This window comes from Megalobrama amblycephala, linkage group LG9, assembly GCF_018812025.1.
Source record: "Megalobrama amblycephala isolate DHTTF-2021 linkage group LG9, ASM1881202v1, whole genome shotgun sequence".
Lineage (NCBI taxonomy): Eukaryota > Metazoa > Chordata > Actinopteri > Cypriniformes > Xenocyprididae > Megalobrama > Megalobrama amblycephala.
The window spans coordinates 40,675,707-40,690,284 of NC_063052.1; the positions used below are offsets into that span (position 1 = coordinate 40,675,707).

A 14,578-nucleotide genomic window follows, 5' to 3' on the forward strand; every position below is an offset into this window, starting at 1 on the left:
CAAATATCTGATACAGTGTCCTATTTCATCTAAACAAAGCAACATAATAAAAAGTGACCGTCATGATTCAGCATTTTTAGTTAAACAGTCACCAATTAGAAATGGATGAATGAATAAAAATAATGCCTTAAAGAAACTACATTTCTTGCCGAACAGAGATTGAACATAAGAATACTGTATTATCAGAATTAATCAAATTGAAAACCATTTAATTTCATATTGGTGTTCATAAACCACAAACCAACCTGCTCTGAGGCCTGAATACAGTCAAACTATCCAAATCAACTTCATACAGTATAAAAATATCTTTAAGACAAGAATATTTAAAAACAACAGATTAAACAGTAACATATTCAGAACTTACTGTTTGACCGTTTCTTTTTCTTGATCCACCAACCAATGATAACCAGAACTAGAAGTAGAAACGCTGCTGCTGCTGATGTTATATAAAGCCAGAAAGAGTTCTGTTTCACAGTCAAAACATGATCCATCTGCAGAAAACAAACACTATGAACGTTTATTACATCAACATTATCACCTGCTGAACAGGGGATGAACACTTTTGGATATATCTATCTATCCATCTATCTATCTATTGTTACATTAAATCATGCTAGAAACATGGTAATCGGGCTAGAAATGTGCTAATCATGTTTACCCCATTTTACTGAAACTGGTTCAGTCAGACTGCTGTGAATGAGCAGACAGTCATAAGATCCTTCATGATTACAGTCGATCTTCACACTGATTCTCATCTGAAAGGATCCATCATCATTTGGTCTGATTCCTGATGTTTGATCCTCAAGGATGTTTCTGTACAATCTAATGTTCATCTGAACATCTCTGGGGTAGAAACCAGTGGCCAGACACGTCAGGACCAGATTACTGTGATCATCAGGAGCAGCTTTCCTCACAAGGAGGTGAACATCTGGAGAACCTGGAGAAGAAGGAAGCATAAAATCATAATGAAATTAACAGATAAATATATGCACAGAAATTGACTGTGTCTCAGTGGTTTCTGTGTAGTGAAAACAAATTGTATTCTTCATTTTATCAATAAAATTAATCATAAATGTATCTTCTGTGTTCCACATAAAGGAAACAACAAGGATAATAAAACAATGAAAAGGTAAATCAGGTAAATCAAGGTAAAGATTGTCTTGATAACTTTCTGTGTAACTTTAACTCATAAGTGTCAATCTGATGGCTGATATTATCTGCTGCATCAAGAACATTTCCTTAATGATTTTCAACTCAGAGACAAACACACACACACACACACACACACACACACAGGAGTATATTAAAGTGATCTGATCAGAACTTACTCTTTTTTGTGTTGTTATACGTTGAGATCCAGTCAATGCAGTTCTTGAGGAAATACTTGAGGAACTTGTTTCGTTCTGTGTGAAGATCCCATTCCTCTTTAGTTTCTTTGGCTTTGGGGTTTTTATCAATCCACTTCATAGTTTCAGAATTAAAGGATATAAAATCCTCTCCATCAAATCCATATTCATCAAAGACAGTCAGATTCACTGTTCCATCAGGAAGTTTCTCCAGTTCACAGCCAATTATTCTCTGAAGAACATGAAGCTCTACAATCACAGAACAACACTCATGACAAACTTACAGTGAATATAATGTCTGATAATTGTTACGACCCGGCTCAAAGTCACAACATAAAGAGGACACTTGACAACATAAGTTTCAATAAAGAAAATATAAATTTATTTCAGGTTAATCAAATAATGTCTAGGGTCAAAATGTTAAAGAATAATAAAAGAAACAACAAATCAAATAACTGTTGGAAATGGGGTTTGTGGAGTTGTGGAAACAAATGGGAACACCAAAATATCAACCCACTCTTCAAACAAAGATAAAGGAACACAAATGAGAGAAGAGTGAACTCAATTCCATGAGCCTCTTAAATAGGAGTGCCACAGGTGCAGCCCATGATCAGCACTGGAGCCCTGCCCATCAAAGAGGAGCCTCTGTCCCTGCAATCTCTCAACATAAAAAAATAAAGGAAAAAGGGGCAGGGCTGTAACACCTCCACCCACAAAACGTTAAATAATCTCAAATTTAATGCATTGAATATTAAAGAGTCAACACAAAAAAAAAAGTAATAAATCAATGTATATAGCAAATATATATACCTACTTATCAAAATTGACACCTCCTAAAGTATCATGTTTACAAAAAGCAAATCCACAGGTAGAAACTGTTGAAAAGACAAAAGGCAGGAGCATAGTATGACGTTATCCACGAGACAGTGCATCAGCCAAAACATTCTCTTTTCCTTTAATGTGATGAATTTGTAGAGAATAAGTCTGCAAAAACAGACTCCATCTCAACAAACGCTGGTTATTGTTACCACTCCTGCTGCAAAAAAACTAACGGATGATGATCAGTCATCACCTCAATTTGGTTGCCGCTACTCAAATAAACCTCGAAATGCTGAATTGCCAAAATTAATGCCAAAGCTTCCTTCTCAATTACAGAGTAATTTCTTTGATGGGAATTAAACTTTTTAGAAAAGAAGCAAACTGGATGTTCAATACCTTGAGCATCTTCCTGCAGAAGAACGGCTCCTGCACCAGTTTCACTTGCATCTACTGCCAGTTTGAAAGCCTTTTCAAAATTCGGCGCTGCCAAGATGGGGGCATTGACCAACAGGGCCTTGGCATTATCAAATGCCTGTTGGCAACTATTTGACCACACAAAGTCAATTTTTGGACTTAAATCTGTAAGAGGACTCACTACAGTAGCAAAATTGGGACAAAAGGCACGATAATAGCCAGTCATACCCAAAAATCTCCTTAGATCCTTACGAGACTGAGGAACAGGAGAATCGATCTATAGCTTCAACTTTAGCCCTCACAGTTCGTACTTGCCCCTGCCCCACAATTTTGCCCAAATAGGTAATGGTAGCCTTGGCAAACTCACACTTGGCTAGATTAACAGTCAGGTTAGCAGCCTACAAACGGTCTAAAAGAGCTTTAAGCTGAGCTACATGACTACTCCAATCAGGACTATACACCACAATATCGTCCAGATAGGCTTCACAATTGTCTAACCCAGATATACCTTGGTTAACTAACCTCTGAAAGGTAGATGCGGCATTTTGCATTCCAAAAGCCATAAACCCGGTATTCCCATAACCCATCTGGAGTCACAAACGCTGAAATCTCTTTGGCTCTGTCAGAGAGGGGAACCTGCCAGTAACCTTTTAAAAGGTCTAACTTGGTTACATACCTGGCAGATCCCACACGGTCAATGCAGTCATCCAATCGGGGCAAAGGATAAGAATCTACTTTGGTTAAAGCATTAACCTTACGAAAATTTGTACAGAACCTCATGGACCCATCAGACTTTGGCACCAAAATACAAGGAGAACTCCAGGCACTTTGGCTTGGTACGGCAATTCCATGTTCAACCATATAGGCAACTTCCTTACTCAACAGTGCACGCTTTTCAGGACCAACCCGGTAGGGATGTTGCTTCACGGGAGCAGCTCCTGAAACATCAATATCATGCACAACAAGATTAGTTTGGCTAGGCACATCTGGAAACAAGGGAACATAGGAACTAGGGGTGTAACGATACGCTCAGGTCACGATACGGTACGTATCTCGATACAGAGTTCACGATACGATACGTATCACGATATTTTGAACAAAATGAAACTGAAATTCAAACAAGATTTATTAAAAAAAACATGAACAAATTTCAATAATTTTCCTTGTTGTACATACAAGATCACATTTCAATAAAATAAATAAATATAAAATTTTAATAAAAACCTTCTGTATTCAAATTAACAGTTGAATAGGGCTGTCTGTCACTGAAAAAAAATGTTAAATTTAACATGAACTTAGAATTATGAATTATGAGTTCACATATCGCGTCTAAAAACGCGTGGAAGGCGCGGCCGCACCGCTTCTCCTTCTTGCGCTCCTGTGGCGTCGGTCGTTGCTATGCAACCATGAACTGAGCTCTCCAAGAGGATCAGGATGTTTCTGCAAAGGATAAATGATTTCTAGCCCTTGCATTAGTTTTACTACGAGATATATTGATGGAGATAAGATATAAAAACCACCATGAACAGCTATGATCAGCTATGATCAGCTGTTCGGCTGAGCTTTTGATGTTTTGTTACGGAAAGGCCATAGCTGATCGGTTGATTCTTGTCACACGACCTGCGGTGCGCTTGCGGCATTCTGAGAAGTTGAGAATTGCATGCGCGTCGCGACCGCGTTGATCCCATTATGAGCGCGCCTGCCGCCCGGCTACATTTGAAAATAATAACTGACTTGCACGCGGAAAAGACGCAATATGTGAACGGCCCCTAACTTAAAGCAAAGCATCGCAAGCGTCTTTTGCTTTTCTGTGAGAACAGCTGTTGCTGTGCACTGCGGTGAAAGAAAGCCACGACTTTTCTCACGCGACCATGCAAGAGACTGACATGAGAAACGTTTAAACCTGCTTGCAAGATTCAATGTGTGCCCGAAACACTTGAACTAGAGAGCTGATTGAGACACACCATCTACGATAAATCGTTACACCCCTAATACTTATAGTAATTTAAAAATGTGGTAGCATTGGATCTGGACAGGAAGGATAACTCTGGGAGTTGGAAGGGGTGTGTCGCGATTCTGCCTTCTCACATCGCAATACAGGTTCGTGGACATGCGTATCGCGATTTCGGTTTCATATCGCATATCGTTACAGCCCTAATAGGAACTAATCAGCTCTTCGAGAACAGACCTTTCAACCTGAGGTAAATAAGAAAGATGAGCCTCAAGATTAAAAAGAATTTCAGAATGATTCAATCGGGGTGCAGAAACCATCACTTCACAGAGTTCTTCTGAAATAACTGAAGCACAAGGTAACACCACATTATTAGTTAAATCAGAACTACCCTCTCTAACCAAAATACTCCTTCAGCATATTAATATGACAGAGACGATTTTTCTTTCGTCTGCCTGGAGTAGAAATGACATAGTCAAGATCACTAACCTTGCGTTCTACCGTGTAAGGCCCTGAAAAACGTGCCTGCAACGAAGAACCATGCACAGGAAGCAAAGCCAAAACTTGATCTCCTACTGAAAAAGATCGCTTTTTAGCCCGCTTATACCACGCCTTCATCCTTTTCTGTGAGCCAGCGAGATTAGAACGAGCAATTTCACAGGCTTTACTAAGTCAATATCGGAAGTGGCTAACATAGTCCAGTAAGTTGGAAGAATCTGTTACTTCAGCCAGCCACTTCTCCTTCAACAACTTCAAAGGGCCACGGACATTATGCCCAAAGACCAATTGAGCAGGGCTAAACCCCAGAGAATCCTGCACAGCTTCTCTGGCTGCAAAAAGCATGAGATGTACTCCATCATCCCAGTCCCGCTGAAATTCAAGGCAATAGATTTTTAACATAGCTTTCAAGGTTTGGTGAAACCTCTCGAGAGCCCCTTGGGACTCTGGGTGGTGAGCACTGGAATGGCAATGCAAAATTCCTAACTGATTCAGCACCTGCTTAAAAATCCTAGACATAAAATTGGATCCCTGATTCGGACTGAACAGTCTTAGGAAGCCCAAAAATTGAAAAAAACTTCAACAAGGCCTGCACTACCACAGGAGCTGTTATCTTCCTTAAAGGAATGGCCTCTGGAAAGCGAGTAGAAGCACACATAACAGTCAGTAAATATTGGTTGCCATGTTTGGTTTTAGGCAAAGGACCAACACAGTCTACTAAAACTCTACCAAATGGCTCCTCAAAAGCTGGAATAAGATGCAAAGGAGCAATGGGTATAGTCTGGTTTGGTTTACCAGCTACCTGGCAAACATGACAGGTCCTGCAATAAGCTACTACATCTTTTTTTAAACCAGGCCAATAGAAATTTTGCAATATACGATTATATGTCTTATTCACACCAAGATGTCCTGCCATGCTACAATCATGAGCTAACTTGAGAATCTCTGCACGAAAAACCTGAGGTACCACAATCTGAAAGACATTGCTCCACTCATCTTGTCTGGATAATGATTGTGGGTGTATTTTCGCATTAGGACCCCATTCTTCTGAAAATAACCAAATGACAGCTCATTTACCTCTTGTTCAGTGCCCATTTCCTCAAACAGAGAAGATAAAGAAGAATCTTTACTCTGCTCTAAAATGAGTTGATCTCTGGTAATTAAAGACTCTTTAGGAGGAATTTCCTGGGATGTTTCTAGCTCTTCCTTACCCATCACTATGGGAAATTCAATGGGCACATCCTTATCTACCTCCTTCCCACCAGACTCCCTCAAAAAGGTATCAGCCAGATTAAAATTAAAATCTGCACCTCTTTCATTTGTGGATTTAAAAGTCTGTTTAGCCATAGCCCGGGTCACCGCACATACTGGGAAAACATCAGGAAAAGACTGAGACAGATCAGAGCTCCCGCTTGACACAGGCACCTCAATAACTTGAGGATTAGAAGTGACTCTGACACCAGCCAAATCATTGCCTAAAATGAAGGAAACCCCTTCAATTGGCAAATAGGGCCGCACACCTACCACTACCCGACCAGACACTAAAGGTGATTTTATCTCAATGCTATGTAGAGGAACAACAGTACAGCCCATTTCAACTCCTCTTACCAGCACATGAGCTCCTGTAGTAGTCTGGTCAGAGAGAGGTAAAATTCCCTCAAGTAGTAATGACTGCGAGGCTCCAGTATCTCTAAGGATACTCACAGGAACACCACTTTCTTGCCCCAGTAGAGACACAACTCCTGTTGTAAGAAAAGGAGCATAATCGGTTACAAAATCACAATCTCCCAAGTCTCTCGACTCCAAAGATTGAAACTCAAAACTCTCATCACTTTTTTGTACAGGAAAATGGCATACAGCAGTCAATCCAACTGGCTTGGTTGACTTCGCTTTCTTACCAAGAACAAAACACTCAGATATCTTATGCCCCAGTTTCTTACAATAAAAGCAGATGATATTTGCCTTGGAAGAAACAGCACTAAGCTTGCTAGAGGAAGTTGGAACAGAGTCAGATCCTGCTACAACAGGTTTACTATGACCCTGATAATTTCTTCTTAGGTCACGGTTTCCATATAACCCTTTATGGGTTAAAGCAAACTCATCAGCCATTACAGCTGCATCAAAAATTTGGAAACCTTTTGTTTATTTAAGTAAGTAGCCAGAACTGCTGGGACACAATTTTTAAACTCCTCTAAGAGAATCAAGTCCCTAAGCTGCTCTTTAGTCTCAACTTGCTTGGAAGCACACCACCTAACAAACATGTTCTCCTTTTCCCGAGCAAACTCTACAAACGTCTGCCTGTCGCTTTTGGTGTAATTTCGAAAACGTTGACGATATGCTTCAGGTACTAGCTCAATAAGCATGAACGGATAGAAGCTTTAACTGTATCATACACAGCACTCTGTTCTAAGCTGAGTGATGAATAAACCTCTTGAGCCTTACCTGTAAGCACACACTGTAAAAGCAACGTCCAAACGTCTTTTGGCCACTTCAATGAAGTAGCAACTCTCTCAAAGTGGGAGAAATACTTCTCTACCTCTTTTTCAGAGAAGGGAGGAACCATTTTAATATGCTTACCAATATCAAAAACTTGCTCTACCCTTCGAGAAGACTCAGAGGGTACCACAAAAGGTGAAACAGGCGGCTGTCCCTCAGGTGTCCTACCTGCCAAATCCAACTCCATTTTTTTAAGGACAAAAGCACGCTCACGCTCTCTTTCCTGTCCCTCAAGTTTCCTCAACTCTAGTTCTCTTTGCAACTCCATTTCTTTCAAAGCTATCCTATCATGTTCTAGGCGACACTTCACTACCTCCAGATCTAACTCTTTTTCTCGTAACACCATCTCTTTTAGCTTTACTTCACTGTCAACAATACCTGGATCCTGTAATTTTGCAACTAAAACTCCCTTTTCTTCTAAAGTGCCCTTCAAACGCTTTATGACAGACTCCTTAAGTTTTTTATCACTGCTAGTGAGCTCTATATTATAATGAGCGGCAATCAACAAAAGCTGCTCTTTAGTGCACTTCTCAAGTGCTTCCTCCGAAGGTTCTTTCAGAAATTCTTCCACATTGGAAGCCATGGCTAAAAACTCTAATCTTTCAAACCAGTAGCCGCTTTAGGAGTTCACACTTAACACCACAATATCCTTCAAATATACTGCACAAAAAAAAGGTATTTAATTTACACACAACTCCAATCCACAAAGCTACTCAAAGGTAATTTAATCTACACCAGTTAACAAGTCATAAATCAATCCCCCCCATGGAGAAATAATTTCAAAAAGGTTTACAAAAACCCTCTCTACGGGTAACATGTTAACAATATAGTACTCTTGCAAAAAGAGACTAACTCATAAGTCACAACAATCAGGGCTTGACATTAACTTTTTTGCTCACCAGCCAATGTGGCTAGTGGTTTTCCAAAGTTACTAGCCACTCAGCATTTTCACTGGCCACAATTTTGCTGTTGGGAAATTACATTTTATATGATTAAAGTTGACTCTGGCATGCTTAAATTACTTGATTTTGAGTCATTTTACTTGATTTACAAGATTTAAAACCCTTTCAAACTTACAAATGCAGATTGACCTCCCAAATCAAGACTATACATTGTATATATCAGATATGTACAGTTATTTTTGTTAGGCTATATAAAAAGAACAAAGAAGCAAATTACAAATAGTAATTTAATTTTTTTTTTTTTTTTTTTCAGATACATATGTTTATTTAGCATACATGTATACATGTATTTAACATTTTTTGATGTTTGATTAACATTAATGACAGAGGGGTATTTATTTGGGGGCTGCTGAATGCATGGATGTCATATCCATACTGACACATATCCAGTTTTTACCCACCTGTTTACGTCCACTTAGCCGTAAGCCATAGACGACTGTATTCACGCGAGATACTCCACACGATGCATTTTGACATCTGTGTGTGCGCGTGTATTCAGGCGCAAGGAGAACTGAATCGCGCGCACGCGAGCTCTTCTGTTGTGTCATTTAGCGCGATTCCGCCTATCCCACCTTCACTAACCGCAAGTTAATCGATAAAGAATTGTGACTGAATCGTAATTTTGTGATACGACAAGCTTGGCTACTTTTCATTTGGCTGTAGGCTGAAATTATATTCAACCCGCCAAAGTGGCTAGTGGGAGTGGCTGTCTTACCCGCCACAGCTGAAATCTACCCGCATTTGGCGGGTTGGCGGGTGTTAATGTCAAGCCCTGCACACAATCATACCTGAACTGCTGACAACATTCAACAACATAGTTACCACAAAACTGCATGTTACCTAATATATTGACATGCCTACCTACTTTAGTTACTGGTGTAAAATTACTTACCAATTTGAAGAATATGGGGATGAGAAAAAAAATGTGCTCTCTCACACAAAATAAATAAATGTTTCACAAGTTCCCAACATTAGTCATTGATTCTAAATACCACACCAATCGGCATGGATATATTAGAGAACAACTCCGGAAACACTATACACAAAAAAACTAACCTCTCTAATCTTCAAAGGGTTACCAGGCTCGGGGCCACTTTAAACGCTGAACTTCATGTCACCTGGTAAAAACCAGGCCCTGAATAGCGTACCCCCAACAGAGATTAAATCTCCACCCGGGATACCTACAAAAATAACAAACTAACAAAACAAACTAACAAAACAAACAGTGCTCCGTTGGAAGGATTGACTAGCAACCCAGCTGGACCACTCTACCTAACCGGAGTCCTCCAATAATCCAATCACTGTAAACCTTTTCCACACTCCACTCTCAAAAAAACTTGAACAACAAGTAACAAAACCCCAACTCCAAGCCAGAATTTGATCCCGGATGAGGCTCCAATTTATGTTACGACCCGGCTCAAAGTCACAACATAAAGAGGACACTTGACAACATAAGTTTCAATAAAGAAAATATAAATTTATTTCAGGTTAATCAAATAATGTCTAGGGTCAAAATGTTAAAGAATAATAAAAGAAACAACAAATCAAATAACTGTTGGAAATGGGGTTTGTGGAGTTGTGGAAACAAATGGGAACACCAAAATATCAACCCACTCTTCAAACAAAGATAAAGGAACACAAATGAGAGAGAGTGAACTCAATTCCATGAGCCTCTTAAATAGGAGTGCCACAGGTGCAGCCCATGATCAGCACTGGAGCCCCGCCCATCAAAGAGGAGCCTCTGTCCCTGCAATCTCTCAACAAAAAAAAATAAAGGAAAAAGGGGCAGGGCTGTAACATAATGAATGAGAGTAAATCATGAATCTCACCAGAACACTGTGAGTTTTCACAGTTTGTCAGAGTCCTGATCTGATGAATGAACCAGTCTCTAGAATCAGGTGGATCTTTAGGAGGTTCAGTCCAGTCATCTTCAGTCAGAATCCAGACTCTTTCTTCATTACTGAAGTGTTTGATCTGTCTGTCATCACACACACCCACAGCACTGAACTCTGGGAATGTGTCTGCTTTAGTCAGGACTGTAGATTTGTAGTGCAGGAAGTGTTTCTCTGGATGAACATAAAACAATATCAAAATACTAAAAGACTCTCAAATGATGGATAAAACCAACTTAAAAACAAAAAACAAACTCTACTATAAGGTATATTGTAACTTGTATTTTTATTTAACAATATATTTTATACTATTCATATAGTATGTTTGTAAATGACTGCAATTCGCAGTCATCCAATCAGTAAGACTTGGATAACACTGAGAAAGCATGCCCACAGGGGATGCTGCGGAGACCACAACCTGCCCGAAGGGAGGTATTACATGAGAATACACATATGGACTGGTCATGGGCAGAGCACATATGGAAGTCCCTGGCTCCAGCCTGCCACATGGTGAGACACAACTGGCAGGGACAGCAGTTAAGCATTATTAAACTTGTTGATCCTGAAGGTGGGGAAGTAACTGGCTATTACTTTAGGGTCGTTATTGGTTGTGTACGCCTCCATCCATAGAATAAAACGACTGTAACCATCTATACACCCATTAATGGCAATGCCGTATGGTTTTAGTTTGTCATAGCTGTCCATATGCCAGAGTGCATTTGGGCCAGCGCAGCTGTACTGGCGTCTTCTCAAGCGTCTCCTTCGTCACCATTCCACACCTTCAGGATCAACAAGTATAATAATGCGTCTAATGGTATCCTGGGAAACCACGAAACCTCGATGAATCGCACGTAGGTGAAGTCAGCGATAACCTTGCATTTGTCCACTAGTTGTTATTTCATGCTGGACAAAAGCGAGTACATCGTGCAAATTGGACTGTTTTTTTCTTCTAAAAAGACCCAGTCGCTTGCAAATTCTCTTTAAAGTTCGTATGCTAATTATTATTCAGTTATAATTAGCTAAAGCTGATGGAATTTCTTTGTTACTGAAAGAAAGTCTAAAATAAAGCTTCACTAAGTCATCCAACTCTGTCATGTCCTCTATGCAACAAACACGACGCTACCTCTTCCGTATGACACACATCGAGTGTGTTATTCTCAACATTTTATTTGTCCTTTTTTTCACATAATTTAATGACTTTTTTTCTTGTAATTTAATGAGTTTATTCTCAACATTTTATCTCAACTTTTTTCTCGAAATTTAACGACATTTTTCTCATAATTTAACTACTTTTTTCTCGTAATTTGATGACTTTATTCTCAACATTTTATCTCGACTTTTTTTCTCGAAATTTAACAAGTTTTTTCTCGTAAATTAATGAGTTTATTCTCAACATTTTATCTCGACTTTTTTCCTCAAATTTTAACGAGTTTTTTCTCGAAATTTAACAACTTTAATCTCTTGTAATAATATTTCACAATATTCCTGTTTTTACTGTATTTTTAATTAAATAAATGCAGCCTTGGTTAGCAGACGAAACTTCTTTTAAAAACATTAAAGGTGCCCTAGAATCAGAATTTGAATTTACCTCGGCATAGTTGAATAACAAGAGTTCAGTACATGGAAAAGACATACATTGAGTTTCATTGTTTCCTCCTTCTTATGTAAATCTCATTTGTTTAAAAGACTTTCGGAAAACACTCGGATCTCAACACAACGCCGACTGTTACGTAACAGTCGGGGTCATTAATATGTATGACCCCAATATTTGCATAATGCCAGCCCATTCGACGCATTAGACAAGGGCAGCCAGTATTATCGTCTGGATCTGTGCACAGCTGAATCATCAGACTAGGTAAGCAAGCAAGAACAACAGCGAAAAATGGCAGATGGAGCAATAATAACTGACATGATCCATGATATCATGATATTTTTAGTGATATTTGTAAATTGTGTTTCTAAATGTTTCGTTAGCATGTTGCTAATGTACTGTTAAATGTGGTTAAAGTTACCATCGTTTCTTACTGTATTCACGGAGACGAGAGTCGTTGCTATTTTCATTATTAAACACTTGCAGTCTGTATAATTCATAAACACAACTTCATTCTTTATAAATCTCTCCAACAGTGTGTAATGTTAGCTTTAGCCACAGAGCATAGTCTCAAACTCACACAGAATCAAACGTAAACATCCAAATAAATACTTTACTCACATAATTCGAAGCATGCATACAGCATGCATGACGAACATCTTGTAAAGATCCATTTGAGGGTTATATTAGCTGTGTGAACTTTGTTTATGTGATGTATATATAGTCGAGAGCTCGTGGGGCAGAGGGAGCGCATCTCTTAAAGGGGCCGTGCTGAAAAAATCAGTGCATAGTTAATGATGACCCCAAATAGGCAGTTAAAAAAATTAATTAAAAAAAATCTATGGGGTATTTTGAGCTGAAACTTCACAGACACATTCAGGGGACACCTGGGACTTATATTACATCTTGTAAAAAAACAATCTAGGGCACCTTTAAAAATCTTACCGATCCCAAATTTTGAACAGTAGTGTATGGCACCCTGCTAAGTAAACGAGTGCTTGGCCTAGCATCAGACACTCCGCAATGTCTGAAGCCGCAAGGGCTGAACGATGCTTGCCTAGTCGCAGCAGTTTAAAGCGGCCCGGTGCAAGACGTACGGCTAGCAACTCAAGGCAATTATGCCATTGCAGTTGAGACCACGTCTACAGACCTGCGACTGCATGCCCGTTGTATGTGGCCCCATATGAAGCAATCCAAGCGGCGGCGTGACTGTGGCTGCGGATGCCGTACGCCCCAGGAGCCTCTGAAATAATTCTCTGAAATAAGTCCTGCTCTTGAGTGAACTCAGACAGTTCAACACTGAGGAGGTTGACCGAGTCCAGTTCCACACTGAGCTGAGGTGAGCTAACACCAGATCCCTGTGTTTGTACAACTGCTCTCGGGAGTGAGCTAGAATGAGCCAGTAATCGAGATAGTTGAGAATGCGAACGCCACGTTCCCTCAGGGGAACATTGTCCGCCTCCGCGACCTTGGTAAAGATACGGGGTGACAGGGCTAGCCCAAAGGGTAGCGCTTTGTACTGATATGCCTGACCCTCGATGCAAACCGTAGAAAGGGTCATTGAAGACGCCACTCTCTGGGACAACTTGCTGTATTAAGAGCAGTTTTAGAGCTGTGAGCTTGCGGCCACTAACACACCCCGCACCGATAAGAGGCTTTTCGTGAAGAACACTCTTTAAGTGGACATTCTTATGAAACTGTAGAAGCAGGAACGATCAATCTGCTTCAAATCACATACGCCAGTGTCTATTGGCTTGTTTAGATAACACTCAAAGGTGATAGGGCTCTCATGCAATATCACAATTCGTCGGTTCACTTCTGATGTACGTTCATGGGCGGATTGGCCATCTGGCAATGCTGGCAAATGCCATGTCAGTTTTATTTTTAATATATATAAATAAATAGTTTTTACAGGTCGATAGTGCAAAGGATGGGTTTTTATTGCTTGCACGATTTCATGGTTATAATAATAAATGTTATGCATTTGGCCCAGTCGGCAATGGCTGGCCCGGTCCAGAGATGCATTTAAAAAAAATGCATTTAGTTACTACTTTAAGTACATTTGAACCCATAGTGCACTGCAAGTAGTAACTAAATACTTTTTTAATACAGAGATAGTATATTAAAAAGCACATTTTAGTTCATATTTCATGCTGTCTCAAAATAACAGTTGAGCACACTTAGATGTTCTTAAGAATATCTTAAGAAGTACTAAAGAAGAATTTTAGTATATTAATTACAATTATAGTGCACGAAAATAGAGCACTTTAAGTACATTATAGAAATGTATTTCAGATGGATTTGTAGATTGTTATTTTGCTGTCGATCATCTACTGAAACTAATAAACCGTGTTCTTACCTTGCTGCGCGTCGCTAAATAAAGAGTGAAGCAATGAAAAAATAAGCAAAAACATTCCTATGTCTATAGAGAAAATGTTTCAAAACTATCAACCATTTTTGTCCATTATATTTCAGACGAACGCCTTGAACAGTTATCTCGTCTCTTCCGGGTTGTGTTGAGCGCATTGTCGCCCCTCACTGGTTGACTGCTGATATTACACTTTCGTTTCACACAATATAAAGTTTTAAACACTGTTTAGAAAAGTACA

At 39.5% G+C, this 14,578-nt stretch overlaps 1 protein-coding gene across 2 annotated transcripts; it reads right to left on the minus strand.

The window, feature by feature from the left end:
- Positions 1 to 345: 345 nt before the first annotated feature.
- On the minus strand, positions 346 to 14,512 carry LOC125275920 (BOLA class I histocompatibility antigen, alpha chain BL3-7-like). Of its 2 annotated transcripts, XM_048203268.1 has the most exons (5): positions 14,329 to 14,500; positions 10,316 to 10,552; positions 1,329 to 1,595; positions 659 to 937; positions 346 to 491 (listed from the first exon to the last, which is right to left on the minus strand). In XM_048203268.1, exons 1-5 carry the CDS (start codon positions 14,381 to 14,383, stop codon positions 361 to 363), a joined length of 969 nt encoding a protein of 322 aa, XP_048059225.1. In that variant the 5' UTR covers positions 14,384 to 14,500; the 3' UTR covers positions 346 to 360. The 2 variants fall into 2 exon arrangements, with proteins under 2 accessions (XP_048059225.1, XP_048059224.1); XM_048203267.1 differs by lacking the exons at positions 346 to 491; positions 659 to 937; positions 1,329 to 1,595 and adding an exon at positions 4,618 to 6,770 and having other exon boundaries at positions 14,329 to 14,512.
- Between the last annotated feature and the right edge of the window lie 66 nt (positions 14,513 to 14,578).

Bases quoted from the DNA above. Each gene is read 5' to 3' on its own strand.
- LOC125275920 (XM_048203267.1), bottom strand. From the start codon at position 14,383: ATGTTTTTGCTTATTTTTTCATTGCTTCACTCTTTATTTAGCGACGCG. The intron at 10,553-14,328 runs GTAAGAACACGG...ATGTTCATCCAG, and splicing joins ATTTAGCGACGCGCAGCAAG to AGAAACACTTCCTGCACTAC. The intron at 6,771-10,315 runs GTGAGATTCATG...TTCTTACAACAG, and splicing joins TGAAAACTCACAGTGTTCTG to GAGTTGTGTCTCTACTGGGG.